The sequence below is a fragment of the Chaetodon auriga genome, chromosome 18, assembly GCF_051107435.1.
Source record: "Chaetodon auriga isolate fChaAug3 chromosome 18, fChaAug3.hap1, whole genome shotgun sequence".
Taxonomy (NCBI): Eukaryota; Metazoa; Chordata; class Actinopteri; order Chaetodontiformes; family Chaetodontidae; genus Chaetodon; species Chaetodon auriga.
The window spans coordinates 1,916,825-1,933,475 of NC_135091.1; the positions used below are offsets into that span (position 1 = coordinate 1,916,825).

At 42.0% G+C, this 16,651-nt stretch overlaps 1 protein-coding gene across 1 annotated transcript; it reads left to right on the forward strand.

Moving 5' to 3' along the window:
• The first annotated feature begins 494 nt into the window (after positions 1-494).
• slc30a2 (solute carrier family 30 member 2) lies at positions 495-13,256 on the forward strand. Its single transcript, XM_076756071.1, has 8 exons — positions 495-779; positions 8,383-8,594; positions 9,088-9,234; positions 9,886-10,039; positions 10,478-10,691; positions 11,150-11,255; positions 12,545-12,679; positions 13,111-13,256. Exons 1-8 carry the CDS (start codon positions 697-699, stop codon positions 13,254-13,256), a joined length of 1,197 nt encoding a protein of 398 aa, XP_076612186.1. The 5' UTR covers positions 495-696.
• The last annotated feature ends 3,395 nt before the right edge of the window (positions 13,257-16,651 follow it).

Genomic DNA, 16,651 nt, shown 5'->3' on the forward strand with positions numbered 1-16,651 from the left:
TTTTCCTTTTAAGACTGAATCTGTGATAATCAATAATGTTCTGCTCTGATCTAATTTCCACATATTTTGAACATGGCATGTCACCACATGTCCAGCTGACTGATTTCAAACCTGACATATATGAAAACAGATGAGTTTAAGGGAAATGAATATTTAAATATGTTTATTTACAGAGGCTAAATTCTAACAAATGATTTATTATTGGGGGGAAAAAATCTTTAAAAGCTCAAAGACACGTAAGCTGATGTGTTTCTGGGAGTGAGATGATTCTGGTTCATGCTGACGCTTCTTCCATCAGATTCACCCACCGGAGGTCCTGCCTGCACACCAGTCATGCTTTGGGCAGCCTGTCTGTCCTGATCATTAATAACAGCTGCAGTGTGCCTTATTACTGTTGCTACATCTCCATGTTCGAGGCTACAACTCCAACCTAATTAAAACCTCCCTCAGAAAGCCCGCATGTGGTTTCCTCCTCCTGCCTCTCAGCACCGCAATGAAGGAATTTCTCCGCTTGTTCTGAAGTCTCTGCTCACAGAAATGAGGTGTCGGCTGACTTTTCCCCGCGTCGAGTGAAGATCAGGGAACCGGACCTGTCGATTCCCACCGGCAACTCCTGCAGCATCCTCCAAAGAAGACCAAACCACCTTTACTCCTGTTTTTCCCCGACGGGACAGCGGCCGACTGCAGGCGGAACAAATGGATAATAACGCTGCAAATTCGGAGAAATCTCAGCTGATACACGAGAAGAATGCCAAGATGTATTCTTTAAAACTACAAAGGTGGGAATGTCACGTTTCATATTGCAGCTGCATGGAGAATAATGTATGCGGGAACAGGCTGCCCTGCCAAGTTACCTGTACATGTTAAATATGACATGCGATTTAAAAAAAAAAAAAAATGTGCAGGCTACAAAAAAAGTAGGAAATCGTGCCAAGTTTAAAGAAAGACAATTTAAAAAAATATATTGTGTTAATTTATTTTCTTGGAGGAAAATGAGCAGTTTGGAGTAGAAAAGTGACTGTTTGCACGCAGCACCTCCTGATCTGTCGCCGCTGTGCAGAGGCTCGTGTGTAACGTGTGACGGCAGCAGTTGTTACTGTGGTGCATGTTAAGCAGCCTGCCGCTCTTACGGGCTGTTTTATGTGAATGAACAAATTCATTTCCATGCTTGGCTTGTTTCTGGACAGCCTGTGACAAATGGCCCCGGGGCCAGTTCACTGAGCAACGCTAAAAACTCATCATCTGTCATTAGGGAGGCATGAAGCAGCTCCGTGCACGTCCAGTCTGCATGGGACGGAGAGAAATCACCGCTGAATGACAGTGAAACACACGGAGAAGGCAGATAAATCCAGAGAGGTTCATCATCTTTTATCTATTTGAAGGAGGAAATATTTGGCAGAAGACGTTCAGAAATGAATTTATATTTAAAAACTGGTTCTCAAAATAATTAAAAAAAAGAGGAAGATGGGCCTTTCAGAGCAACTGTGATGTTACTTATTCTGCAAAAAAAAAAAAAAAGAAAAAAAAAAAGATAGAAATCAGTCTGATTCCTCTAATACACATGAATCTTAAAGGTTATTTAAATATACTAAATGATGCCTCTACATTTGTGGAGATGTAATTGTAAAAACATAAAAAAAGACACAAAATGATTTCAAATAAATAAAAATCTAAATCTTAAATCTGTGATCTGAGGCGCGTTTGTCGTTTCAAACTATGGCAAATAATGCTGCATCAGAGCCTCTTCAGACCAGCTGCTGCAGAAACACCTGCTGGCTTTCTGCGTCCCTCTGAGCTGATTTATCATCAGAAATATCGGCCTGCATGCGGAGAAACGAAGTGTAATCCAGGTGAATCATCTCTCAGCGTCATGTCACACAGGATCAAACCGGGTCGTCTGCAGGCCTCCCGACGCGCCTGCTTTCATGCCCCTGATCAATAACTGTACCGGTGAATTGATCCCACCGATAAACTCTTTAATGCTCCCACATCAGCTGTTTCTCACCTTTCAGAGTCCATCAATCCACCACGTTTAAAACATGTGAACTGATTAATTTTACGCGTCTTAAGCGGGAGAGGAAGCGACGCGTCGGGGCACCCGTCGGCTGTGACTGCGGATGTTTAGGCCGCTGAGAAAGAACCCAAACATCTTCTAGAATGAAAGAAATGATTAAGGTTCAGAGGGCTGCGGTGTGTTTATGCGGTGCGCGTGCGTGCCTGTGTGTGTGTGTGTGTGTGAGAGAGAGAGAGAAAGAGAGAGAGATGTGCATATGGCAGATTTCATGCACCATTTGCACCGTGCGTGTGCGTAATTGCATGTGTGTGCGTGCGTGCGTGTGCGTGTGTGTTTATTTACTGTGTCATCTTTAGCACTTTTTTCCAGCTGGCAGCAGAGAGGTTTACTGTCAGAGCTGGAGGAAGTACTCAGTCCTTTAAACTGAGTAAAACTAGTGATACTACAGTGTAGAAATACTCTGTTCCAAAGAAATCTGACTGAAGTAAAAGTACATGAGTGTTAGAATCAAAGTGTATTTGTATAAAAATTAAAAGGACTGATTTCTTCCCGACTCTTCATCCATGTTAACAAACCCTAATTTATTTGTTGATTAATGCTTTATATTAATAACGTGATTCTGCAAAGTACAATTAAAAAAAAAAAAAAATACAAACTCCTACAGATTACTACAAATGCTCATAAAAAATACAGTTCTTCAGTAAATATACTTAGTTACAGAAACAAAATAATCTATATACTTTCTCAGCGCCTGAAGAATTAAGAAGGCATATTTCAGCACCTTCTGATGAGGTTAATAACTAAGACATCATTCAGTTATAAGAACAGCTCAGGCTGGAACAATTAGCCAATTCATCAACTAATCAATCAACAGAAAATTATCCAACTGTTTGGATAAATGATTCTTCATTTCAGTCATTTTTCAAGACAGCAGATAAGACGCCATGTTCAACGCTTCATCGATTAACAGTGAATAATTGATAGTTTCATTGATCATGAAAATAATTTTTGGCGTTATTTTTTTTACTGTCAAGCCATCAGCAACAGTTTGTAAATCACAGATCGAATTAATCCATCAGTCCAGCTTTTGTTCTTGGTTCTTGGTGTTGGCTAATTTTTGCTTGAAAAAGGATTTAAATGATTAATTAATTTCTACACTGGCAACAACCTGCCAACCCAAAATATCTTATTAGTGGCTAATAACTGATCTATCGAGCGTTAGGAAATCATGTATGAAGCATCAGTAAATCCATCAGTAACAACTCATAAACCCTGGATGGCTTTGCAGAGAATCTAATCTGGAATAAGATCACAGTCACTCTGACAAACAAGCAGACGGTTTTCACTCATTTGTCTTCATGTAAGAAAAGTACCTCAAATTTGTACTTAAATATTTCCATTATGTGCAACTGCAACCTAAAAGCTAATTTTATCCTTGAGTAATCTGCAGATTATTTTCTAAATTGTTTTGTCTATAAAACGATGGTAATCTGTCAGCTGTGAACTGGTGGCTGGGATGTACACCACATACTGGTCAAAACTTAAAAACACTAAAAATACTCAATACCCTCACTTTACAAAGATATAAACTGAGTAAAGGAGAGATTTAAGAAGATGGTGCAAACTGTTTCTTGATAATCACAGTAATTTATTTATTTAGCAAATAGTTTCAGCTCAAATTTAATCAGACAAAATACCTTAAAAAAACAACAAACCATCCAAAAACCAAATCTGACCAGACGGCCACCATAACGCCTCCATGCTGAGTAAAATAACGCTGCCATGTGATGAAAGCTTATGATTCAGACAAGCAGAAAACACTGAAAATATAGAAAACACACAGTTAGATGGAAACATGATGACTCAGCAGAGTAAAACCCATCGTTCAGCCGAATGATATCACAGCATTCCCCTTCATAACACCACTTACTGTCTGATTACTGGGCCTTTACGATGTTACCCAGCTGTATTTACCGAAGCCTATTTGTTGGATCGTTTCCTCCCTGATAATTGTGATATTTCTGGCAGCATAATTGGCTGAAGGTTAATGGGGATCTGGCAGGAGATGCTGGGTCACTGCTGCTGCAGCCTCCACAAAGACGAGTGTGACTGAATGTTCAAACGGTACACTAGAGTATTAAATCATTGTGAAATTAATATCAGTGAAGGCTTTCCAGAGACAAAAGGTATCGATACTCTATCGGTTCAAACATTTATTGTAAAGTGTTGACTTTTCATTGCCAATGTAAATATTAATATTCTAACACGACAAATCAAGTATTTAACTGACTGAACTAACTTTACTGCTCTGTACAGCTGAGGATGATGGAGTGCCATTAGTTTTCCAAGTATTTAGACATACAACAAAGTATTAGTCATCCTGAATTACTGACCAGATGATGGCGCTACATGAAAGTTAAGGGAATCACTCATTAGGATACATCGTCATGTCTGTCCTAACGTGATGCCAGTCTGTCTGACAGGTGCTATGATATCTGAGTCTGGACCAACCAAAGACACACTGCCAAAGAGGATCGCTGATGGCCGTTGGTTACAAAAACAACCAAACCAATCAGAGCTTTGAAGGCGGGATTAAGAACTGGACGACGTGTTCTTGTGCCATAGCCAGAAAAACAGCAACAGAGAAACTGGCACAAAAATTGGAAAAAGCATTGATGATACTGAGGAAGGCGGCTGCACAGGTTGTTAGAGACCCAGAGTAATCAATATGAAATAAATACCACAGCACCAGCCAACTGGCTCTGCCGGCTGATAGTTTGCGGTTTTATAGGGTCCCGACGTGACACCCCGAAAAACTACAAATTCTCATTTTCACCTTTTTATGGATTAAACAAACAAACATAACTTGCTCAATAGTTTATAGGTGATTTTCAAACCATTTGTCATTGGTTCCCCTTTGTTTCCAGTCTGTGTGCTAAGCTAAGCTAACCGGCTGTAAAAGAAACAACAGTTAAAAGATTACCATCACCATCATCTCGTCAACTTGTCCGTTAAAGCGGCTGGACCAACATTTCGCCCTCAAAAGACAAAACTTTGACTTTGTTTCTCACTGCAGCCCTGTTTGTGTCAGCTGTAGAGAATGCTGTCCATGAAGCAGACTGCGGAGATAATTAAATGCTGGATGGTTGTTTCTTTCAGTGGACGGCTCCTCTGAGGTCTCTACATATCGTATCATTTCACAGATCACTGAACGCTCCCTCAGGTCCCTGCACTGCTGACACGGCCTGTCAGACAGACACTGTTCACCTGCCCTGCGGGATATTGACTAACAGATGATCTCTGATATTTAGGCGACACAACACGCGCTCAGTGTTGCCAAACAAGAACTTAATGCAGCAGCTACAACAAACTTGATTCAGTGTCTCATAGACAGTTTGCCGCCGTGGGCTGGATGATTGCTGCAGAGGTGCTCAAACCACTTCGTTAGACACGTGAGATTAAATATGAGCCATAAGGCAACAGCAATAACTGCAAAGCTCTTTATTACCTTTGGATTGCTCATCAAAGTGGTTTATTCAGCACTTCACGCTAACGCTTGAACAAGAGAAAATCCATGACAGGCGCCAAACGTGAAGCAAGGGGAGTAATTCAGGGTTCAGTCTTTACATTTGGACACGAGGAGTCAGCAATAACACCACACACTGCAGCTATGTTTGACCTATTTGACCCACCGGAGCTAAGGGACATAAAGCTGAAGCGTTCTGAGAAATAGGAAATAGCACCAGGTGCACGTCACTATTTCCCCAAAACAAGTCAGTTTTAGCATTAGCATTACCTTCATTAGCTAACCGCGGTTATTAAATCTGCTGGCGAGAGTCGTCATTTTAGCCCACAAACTCCACCGTCGTCAGGTAGAAGTGAGAAGTCTGCTTTTGTTTACTGGACAGGAAGGACGTCAAAGGGTCTGTTGATGAGTTTTAGGTCAAAAAGCACGTCAGGTAAACTCAGGTAAAACAGCGCCAAATTGGGCTACAATGTGGACGTTGCTAACAAAATAATCATCTTTCAGTCTTTGATAAAATAATGAGTGATTAAATTTACTTTCCTGATGCTCATTTATTTTCAAAAAATTAACAGAAAATTATTTTGGAGTTTAAGAAAAACTAGTTTCTTTATGAAGAAACTTACAGAAGCTAGTGGAACAGATGCTAGCTATCAGAGCTCTATTGAAGCTAACAGCCACGTCTTCACCCTTGATAACGTGTAAATGCGTTTGTTGTCATCTGCCATGTTAAAGCCTCCATGATTTGTTACCGTCTGTGTTTCTGTGGTTGTTCTTTGTTTGTATTATCCGTATTTAGTTGAAGATATTTTACATAAACACTCTAAAGACGATGAGTCTGTTTTACCTTAATAATCAGCACATGGTCCCATTTGAACATAAAGCTGCCCTCAGGTTTCAGAACTCCAGTGTGTGTGTGTGTGTGTGTGTGTGTGTGTGTGTGTGTTGTGCTCATGTACATGCGTTTGGGGGGCGTTTGCTCTCGTGTCCCAGCAGTATAATTGAACAGAATCTGTTTTACACTTGGCTGCTTCTTTTCAGCTTGGACATCCCGTAAGATGTGTGTGTGTGTGTGTGTGTGTGTGTGTGTGTGTGTGTGTGTGTGTGTGATAAAGGCTAATCATGAAACACTGGCAATCTCCCATGTGAAGTGTGTGACATTAAGTGTGTGTGTGTGTGGTTATCTCAAGTGAGCCCAAATTAGTTTTTTTCCACCTCATTACCCACATCATCACAGCTCTCCCTCACTGCACACGGCAAGAACACCAACCTGAGTGTGTGCGTGTGTGTGTGTGTGTGTGTGTGTGTGTGTGCGTGTGTGTGTGTGTGTGTGTGTGTGTGTGAGGAAAATGGAGAAGTCAGTGTTTTGTTTCGTCCTCACGATTGAGGCTACTGTATTGTCAGAGGTGAAGTGTCATTCCCAGTCGCTGTGACCAGGTAGCAACATGAAAAAGAATCAGATATGATGCTGTTTGATTGAGAACATACAGAAGAATCAATGCATGTTAGCATGCTGATGTTAGCATTTAGCACAAAGTACCATTGTGCGTCCTCACAGAGCACCGAGTGTGTCTGCAGACAGTTAGTCTTCTTTGATGCTCTTTGTCAGTCGAAGAGCTCATAATTTCATGGCTGTGAAATCAGAATGTCAGATAAACATTGAACTGATGAGTTTTAGGCCAAAAGGCATCGAGCCGTCTGAGGTCAAACTGGGCTCAACCTGTCTGTAGATACTCATTCATCCAGGTCATGGTACATCTAAGAGCTTCTTTTCGGTTCTAGAAGACCTTTCTTCAGTTCTAACTGACTGATTTTAACTCATGTGACCCCAATGACTCACTTGATGGCTGGGTGGGTCGACGACTCACATGTGACCTCAACAACACCCAAAGTGTGAATGATCCTTTAAGAGGATAAATGCCTGGGACTCCCCACAAGTCCGTCTCTAGAACCTCAAGCAAGTTCAGGTACCTTTCAAAAGCACTCAGATGGTCTTGATTCACCTGGTTGTAAAGTTTCCTTCAGCAGCATATCTGTGAGTACATGTTAGCTAGGTATTACATATATGGCTAAGATATATATATTAGATATATTTTAACATTCACTGATTTGCATTACATTACACTGCAGAACACTGTATTTATTATCCATATCTGACTCATGTAATTCAATATGCAATAGTATTCTTGATTTTTATTTTGTATCCTTTTTTATCGTCTTTTGATCTTTTCTATGTCTCGCTTTTATTCTTTGCTGTCCTTAACAATTTCATTTCCCCGGCATGGACTTTTATCTTATCTTATCTTAGACTACATTGTTGAGGTCTGCTTGACACTAAAATCTAACAATTAAATGATGTTGGAAAAACATTTAATTGCAACCTTTTCATCAAAACATGTACTGTTCTAAAACATTTATCCCAGAAAAAACCTAAATGTTTGAATATTTTTAGACCTGCAAATGTGCTTCGAGTCTGTTTTCCCACCTCACTGCCAGCATTAATCGATTTCACCTCGCTCTTTAGTGGTTGACCAGTCTCGCCACTCTTCCACTATAGTGAACATTGATTGTAACCCACTTAATCAGGATAAGATCTGTTTCCACTGCAAACAAAACTGTTCTCTGCAGCAACATTTACTCAAAAAGTCAATCTAGTCAATGCTAAGTATTCTGTAGATCCATGTCTGTTACAGAGTGAACAAACCCCAGTGCCAATGTAATGTGGTGTGACCTGAGGTAGTCTGAGAGGACATCACCATGTGCACTGTTGTCTTTAAAAACTGAATAAACGGAGAGAATGGACCATCTCTGTCTTCATGAACACACACCTTCTGTACCCCTGCAGCTCCTTTCCAGACTCCAAAGAGCAATATCCCGACTTCCCTTTGAAGAATGGCGGCATGGCCGGCGCCATCGAGCTGAAACGACCCGTCGGCGCCCACTGCCACGGTACCAAAGCCTTGGTGTGTGAGGACAGCGTGGACAAGCTGCTGGCCAAGAAGAAACTCTACATCGCCTCCGCCGTCTGCCTGGTCTTCATGATTGGTGAAGTCATAGGTAACAGTGAAAACGCTCACATCACACAAAGTGACTGTTTCTGAAGGGAATTAAACGCCTTCCGCGCTGACGCTGATGTCATAATAATGGAAATACCGTCCTGCTGAAGAGTAACTGCACGTTTGTCACTAAAGCAAAGAAACTGCAAAGAACAAAGCCTCAAACTTTTTATGGCCAATGGCATGAAATGGTGTTTAGATTCGCTGGCTGATTGCCTGGATGTTTACGATGGCATAAAACAATCTCACATCTCTTTCACCCGAGGCTTCACTCTGCATCTAAGTATTAATGGTTCACGGTTTGAGGCTGCATTAAAGTACAGGTTTAGCAAACCTTTAAATGGCAGAGATACATGTTATTAAAGGTTGGGGGGGTTGATGCTCAGAGGATGCTTTCACAGGTGGTGACACTCCTCATCAGCAAGTTTTTACTGTTTGGGTGAAGGATTAACTGTGATATTTCTCTCAGTCGGTCATGTTCTGGTCTCCCACAGGAGGCTACCTGGCCCACAGCCTGGCCATCATGACGGATGCAGCCCACCTCCTGACAGATTTTGGCAGTATGATGGTGAGCCTGTTCTCCCTGTGGATCTCCTCCAGACCGCCCACCAAAACCATGAACTTCGGGTGGCACAGATCAGGTCAGGACGAGTAATCAGATTCCTCTGAGTGGATGGATGGAGCGAGGACGGAGGACAGAAAGATGATGGATGTTTGGAAGGATGGATGATTACTACATTTATTTATTGATATGTAAATTTATGAGTCACTGAATAGCAGAAGGAAACAGCTCTTGGTTAAAATCTTGATGTTTTAGAAAAAATATTTGATTTAAATGATACTTTTTGCAGAACTTACTAAGTACACTTTGTGCTATTTTGTTGCCTTCAGTATACTGTAAGTATTGCAGAATCAGCGTATTCATTTTTGATAAATCTAAGCAGAAATTAATGACATCAACTTAGAAGAAAACCTTTTAAAAGTAGATGTCAAACATACTTTAAATTAAGCCAAAGCAAAAGTGTAATTGCAGTGACTTTCTTACACTTAAACTACATTTCTAATACACTGAAGTATATTAATACACTTGTTGAGTGTCTGTCTGGGTCTCTGCTGGGAGCATCTGAGTCTTTCCTGTCTGTCACTGGTCTGATGATGATGAAGCTCTTCCTCTGAGGGATGCAGTCTGTTATTTAACTTCACGTCTTCAGACAGACTTGTGATTCTTTTGCATGGAGTGTGATGAACTGTAGGGCTGCGTGAAAATGATTAAGACTCTCTTCTCTCCACAGAGATCCTCGGGGCGTTCATCTCAGTCATTTCCATCTGGATCGTCACGGGGGCTCTGGTCTATTTAGCCATCGAGAGGATTGTACGCAACGACTATGAGATTGATGGCCACGTCATGTTAGTCACCTCCGGCTGTGCTGTCATTGTCAACATAATGTGAGTGGGCCTCAGCATAATGGATGCTAACATGGTACATGGCATTGCTACAACAAAAACAGAAATTCAATTTAAAGCTGCACACTTCTGTGCAAAGATGCTTCTTCAAACATCATTAAGGCATCCATGCATGCTTCTAATATGAATATGAACCGAGCTGACTGAGAAGTCTCTAAAAGAAATGCAGGCGGTTCAACAGTAGCTTAATCAGACACCCAGGCCTCCATCCATGAGTGCAGGGCAGCTTTAAACACCTGCAGAAGATACTATAAGAGCACACGCTCATACCTGAAAACACCAAAACAGAACAACAAATATCTATAAAGGAAAGGAAAAGAGAGTATTTTATGATTATTATCAGTGTTTAAGTCAAACCTGCTGTTCCCGAGTGCACTTTCGAGCAGACGCAGCAGTTAAAGCACCTCTTTGTCTCTGCAGCATGGCCTACATCCTCCATCATTCCACCACCTTCCACGCCCACGGCAGCGGTTACCACCAGATCGACGAGGACGGGCGGAGTCCCGTGGGCCACTCCCACGCGCTCCTCAGTGGCCACGGCAACACGAGCGTCCGCGCCGCCTTCATCCACGTGGTCGGAGACCTGCTGCAGAGCGTCGGCGTCATGGTGGCGGCGACCGTCATCTACTTTCGGGTCAGATATAGATCACATTCACGTTAGGGTGAGACTGACATGTCAGTTTGCTGATGTCAGCGTTTTAATAAAAATCAAGCATCAGTTCTGAAATTCGCGGGCAGACACTGAATTGATTTTTATTTTTTCAGGATGAAAATACTCAATTTAATATATTTAATTCAAAATAAAAAACACCAAAAACACTTAAAGGGTTATTTTAAAGCGTCACAGTAATCACCAAGTGTCATTTAAAGGCACATTTTAATGAAGCGTGAGATGAAAACATGAATGCTTTCATTTATTCTGCGTCCTGGTTATTATGGATGAAAGGGTTAAATATTTCCATCTTCATGCAAGATGTTCCCTTTTTGTTTTTTTGCCCTGAGCACTTTAACGGTTTATGACTGCGGAAAAAACACCATCTGATGTCCCTTTAATCTCCTTCAAGTGTCCATAACCTATTTTCTCTCTTTCAGCCTGAGTATAAAGTTGCAGATCCCATCTGCACGTTCCTCTTCTCCGTCTTCGTCCTCTGCACCACCGTCACCATCCTCAGAGACGTCTTCCGGATACTCATGGAAGGTACCTCACATGGAGACCAATGAGCTGTTTTTGATTGACAAACTGTGGTTTTAGGAGGTTAAAGGCTGCTATATGTGTAGTTTGACATTTGGGAAATATACCTATTCACTTTCTTTCTGAGAGTTAGATGAGAAGATCGATGATATTCTCATATTTGCCCTCTACATATGAAACTATAGCCTGCTGCTGGTTAGCTTAGCTTAGCATAAAGACTGGACACAGGGGAAAACAGCTAATACAACTCTGTCCAAAGTTAGCAAATCCTCCAACAAAAGCTCACTAATCAACATGATATATCTTGTTTGATTAGAAACCTCAGTAATCAAACAAACAAGATATAACATGTTAATTAGTGAGCTTCTGAGGTGCTGGTAGGCACATTTTTTAACCTTTGAAAAGACCCATGCTAGCTGTTCACCCTTGTTTCCAGTGTTTATGCTAAGCTAAGACAACCAGCTGCAGCTTCATATTTAACAGACACACATGAGACGGTGGCATCCATCGACTAACTCTCAGCAGGAAAGCAAATGTTGAACTTCTCCTTTCCTTGGCACAGGCTGAAGTGGTATTTGTGACTCACACTCAGAGATGTGTCCTCGCCTGCAGCTGACTTCAAGCTGTTAAAGTTTCACCTGATCCGACAAGGTCGACGTCACATGATGCTGTGGGCTGACATGTTCTGTGCATTCGTAGATTTGAAGCATATTTTTAATGTAATGAAGGTAATCACGTCCTGGTTGGCTAAATGGTGATTAGCACCAGGATTTGGCCTATAAGTAGAAAAACCTCAGTTTCAACTTTTCGGTCTGTGCAGAACAAAGAGCGAGAGCACAGATGGCCACATCCTGAGGATGACACGAAATAGTTTGGGACATTTTAAAATTCTCTTTGCACATCACTGAACTTCCTAAAGACGACCTTCCCACGAGCAGAGCCAGAGCAGAAACAGGCCTGTGGTGTCAAAGAGAATCACTCATTTTATGTTTAAAAAAAAAACAAAAAACAACACATACTTCAGTCATGGCTGTTTTTACTGTGTACACACACATTTAACCAATATGACAACTGGAATATGAACTCATTGGTGAGTTAAATAAAATAATTACAGGTTACCTGAAAAGTAATGAAATGTGCTATACGGTGCTACAAACCTACAGAGCTAATTAAACGTTTGATGTCTGTTAACATGAATAGAAACAAGACAAACCTAAAGGCTTTGCACATGAGGAACAAACTCACACACACGATGGAAACTGATGTCTCTTAACTTGTGGCCTTTTGTTTTTCAGGGTCTCCTAAAGGAGTAGAGTTTAACTCAGTGAAGGAGGTGCTGCTGTCCGTGAAGGCTGTGAAGTCTATGCACTGTCTGCACCTCTGGGCTCTGACTCTGAGCCAGGCACTGGTCTCTGTTCACCTGGCCATAGGTAACCTAACATACCGCTCTATGAGCTACACTGAGAGAAAGTAGAACAGCTGCTTGGGAAGTTGTGGGCTGAGGGATGGACGTGTTTGTACATCATACTGATGATGTAAAAGCAGAAGTGAAGCAGTGAAGTTAGTGCTGATGCTGCATAGTTTCACCTCATTGTTACTGGTAACCAAAGGTGGTATTTACCAAAGACTTCACCACGTTCAAGCCGGTGGTGGAAAAACATGAAAGGTTTCTGCTTCAACTAACGTGAAATTAATGTGACTCTTCATCCCACGTCATCCACTCATTTCAGGCAGATTTCATTCCACATTTCAAATCCGATCTTCTCGTCTTTTGAATGTGTTTGAAACCAAAAAGAAGAATAAATTGTGGCAGAAAAATATCTAGTAAACTGTTGTTTTCCACTTTCTTGTTTGACGTCAGAGGAGGGAGCCGACGCTCAGTCTGTGCTGCAGGAGGCCACCGATCTGCTCCACACCAAGTTTGGCTTCTACAGCATCACCATCCAGGTCGAGCTCTACTCTGAAGACATGAGCCACTGCTCCCACTGCCAGGACCCCAGTGACTGATACTGATGCTGGGACGGACAAGACTGGACCCAACAGGACATGGAACGGGGCTCATTTTCATTCCCTGTGGGTGAGCTGGACCACTGAGAGCTGCGTTCACTTCCTGTCCAGCTTCCTGTTAAAGGAGCAGGAAAAGTTTTTGGTTGCGTTTGCCATTAAGTCACAAGAAATTAGACAGCGAAATCATCCATGTGTTGGAGGCGAGTGCTGAAGCTCCATGCTAACATGGAACAGGCCAACTAAACCCTTAAAAGGGAACTCCAGTCCTCAAGGTTGTACAGTTTTTAAAAATACTGGGACACTTTCACAAGAAGAATTGGGGTCAATCTGCATGCAGGGGTGATGAGGTGCAAGACTGAAATGATGGTCCTGTCCGAAAAATATGCAACCGAGCCACAAAACCTCTTCCATCCAAATGAAATGACGCTTCATGATGAATGGAAAAATATCTACAATAGCAGAAAGTGTAGAGCAGGCGTGTCCGCTGGCCAACAGCTGGTTTACAGCAGGTACAAACACTGCAGCTCACAAACAATCAAACAGCCCATTGACAAGAAGCATTTCACTTGTGTTTGAATGTGGTCTTCAGGTTTGTCCCTGCAAGAAGTTCTGGGTAATACGCTGCCATAAAGTTTGTATTAATATGAGTTAGACCAGCAGGGGTCCGTCGAGAGAAACAGGACGGGGTGACGTGTTCTCTCTGCTTGATGTCTTGATACTAAACTTTTAAAATGGATTATTGAAAGTCGATTTAATGAATGCAACGAAGAGTCTATTTATGCAACTATTCCAGGACAAACAGATGTTTGTTTTTCAGTCTTGGTTGGCGATGCTTTGTGAAAATGGCTGCTGCTGGTTGAAAACACTGCCTTACTTCTAGTATTTCATGTAAATCAAGGAAAACTGCCAGATACAGGACCACATATCGTTCACAGTAACTTTACAACTTTGGGGCCACTGCTTATCTTCTGCAATAACTTCCCTGATGCTACTTACACACAGTAGTGATGCAGATCCCAATATGTTAGCATGGAGCATCATCAGTTCAGAGCAGATGTGCTGAACTGTTACCATGGAGCACCTGATGTAATGCTCCAGCAGCACACATGGATGACTTTGATGTCTGTTGTTTCCGCGCTAACTTTACCGAACGGCTCATCTACTCTACAGCTCACAGCCGTTAACCTGCTTTCCGCCAAAGGTCAGACGTGAATCTGCAACGCTGGCTCATCATGAGTGACACGTTTTAAGAGTTTCATTTGCTGAAAAGTTCTTTCTTGACATAACCTCATCACAAACATCATGGTAGTATGTACTTAAGGAAGGAAAGCATGAATAATACCTCTGAAAAATAACCATCTTCTACATGCTGTCACTGGTCAGATTCGTGATAAACAAATGAGGAAGTATGGCGACGATTAACTATTTGAAGACACCTTTTAATCTACGAAACAGTGGCTGCCAAAATGAATAGAAGATTGACAAAAACAACAGCTGATTGTCATGATGTCACAGAGCTGTTCAGGCAATCCTCAAAGAACATGTTAGAAAAGATGATTCCAATCTTATGGATGTACAAACTGTTTGATTTGGTCACGACCTCGTTGGTACTGGTCCTAAAACCTCCAGCGTCCTGGTCCAAACTGGTCTAGTGCTCCCTTTAAACATCGTACCGAGCTGCACCTCATCACACATACCATGCTGGGTCAACTGACTGTCTGCTCTGTGATAATTCAGCTAAATGTGGACTTGACCAAACTCTCTTCTGTACTGTACTCTGTTTCACTGTTATCACATCAAGCCAAAGATGACGAGTCATCTCTACTCTTCATTCCAGAGGCGCTTGGAAGATCCTTTAGATTAACATCAAAACTGGACCAATGAGGTTTGACTGACGTGGAGGTGATGTTTAGGACACCAGCAGCCTCCAAAGTGAACTCATTAAGGGCTATTTGTGATGGTAGTTCCTGACAGTTTTGTTGTGCTGCAGGCGGTCGTGGTTTCACTGGTCAGCTTCTCACGCTGAGAACTGGGAGAGTTTACCTAATGGTGTGCGCTGTATTGATCGAGCGGAGAGTAAATGAACGAGTGTCAGACTGAAAAAGCATTCGGCTGCTTTTCAGTGTCAACTCTGAGCAGACGTTCAGGTCTGAGGGCAGAAATGATTCAGTCCTGCAGCCGGACAATTAGTTTCAACGTCACGCTGCCGTCCATCTCATCCATCTCTTGTTCCTCCTGCAGCTTCAGTGTGATCCATCTATTAAATGGCTCTCTGTTCCCTCAGCTTTCATCCATCCATCAGTCTGCCTGTCCATCCATCCGTCCATCCAGTCTAGGCTGCTTTGCAACAGGCTTCATGAGCCCTCCAGACTTTCAAAGTAAAAATCTCAATGACTTTTTCTTAACACAGACACGCACACACACGCACACACACACGTACTCCCCTTGTGAGGACCCTCACTGACCTGACGTATTCCCCGGCCCCTTACCCTAACCTTACCCACCGCAACTAAATGCCTTTCCCCAACCTTGACCTAAACCTAATTCTAAGTCTTAACCTTCAAATTGGAGACGCTAGGGGGACGATTGTGGCGTCGCTAACATCATTAGCATTGCTGGGAACCACAAATATCCACAGCATGTTATGTGGAGCTTCACCCCCTTTTGGTGAATACTTTGGACTCGAGTCAAGAGAATATTTTTGAGATCATTTTGCACCAAGAAGAAAAGCCAACGAGCCGGCTGACACGCCTGTAATGATTCGCAGCTACTATAGAGTGATGTCGTTAGTTACTCAGAGAACGGACAACTGTACATCGCAAACGCCTCGTCAGCATCCATTCTGACACGCATACTTGCATGGTTGTTAGCTGTTATTCAATATCATGTACAGTAAGACATTTCCTGTCCAACTGCCAATCAGAAAATGTTGATATACCATGCAGAGGATGAATCAAAGACAAAAAGTTTTCTTTAAATTCTATATTTTCACCAATTTTTAAGGAGATCCTGTATATTTAAATACATTTTTCCCTTTGAAATATTGCAAAATGAGAATACACACTAACGGCTATGAAGACTCAGTTACAACAAAGTGAATGTAAGAGAGACTAAAAGCATTTTACTGCGTCCGTCCTGAAGTTTCCTCTCCGGGCTGCGGTGTTGAACTCGAGTCTTTACGGTCCGATTAAGTTCCTTTCACTCCAGAAAAACGCTGTTCCTGTTTGTTCACGATGGAAGTCTAATGTTTGAGAATGCTCTGTGTTGTGCTGTAGCTGTCTTTGTGTGACTGTTGTAAATATGTCAAATATTGTGTATTTTCCGTGTACGACTTTGTGTATACTTGTGTAAATACGTTGATCTCTCTTGTACAATCGGTCCTCTTTGTCTAAGTG

What these genes read in the sequence shown, in the direction of transcription:
- slc30a2 (XM_076756071.1), top strand. Translation starts at nt 697, where the DNA reads ATGGATAATAACGCTGCAAATTCGGAGAAATCTCAGCTGATACACGAG. An exon ending in CTTCGGGTGGCACAGATCAG is followed by an intron (nt 9,235 to 9,885) that starts GTCAGGACGAGT and finishes TTCTCTCCACAG; the next exon opens with AGATCCTCGGGGCGTTCATC. An exon ending in CGACCGTCATCTACTTTCGG is followed by an intron (nt 10,692 to 11,149) that starts GTCAGATATAGA and finishes TCTCTCTTTCAG; the next exon opens with CCTGAGTATAAAGTTGCAGA.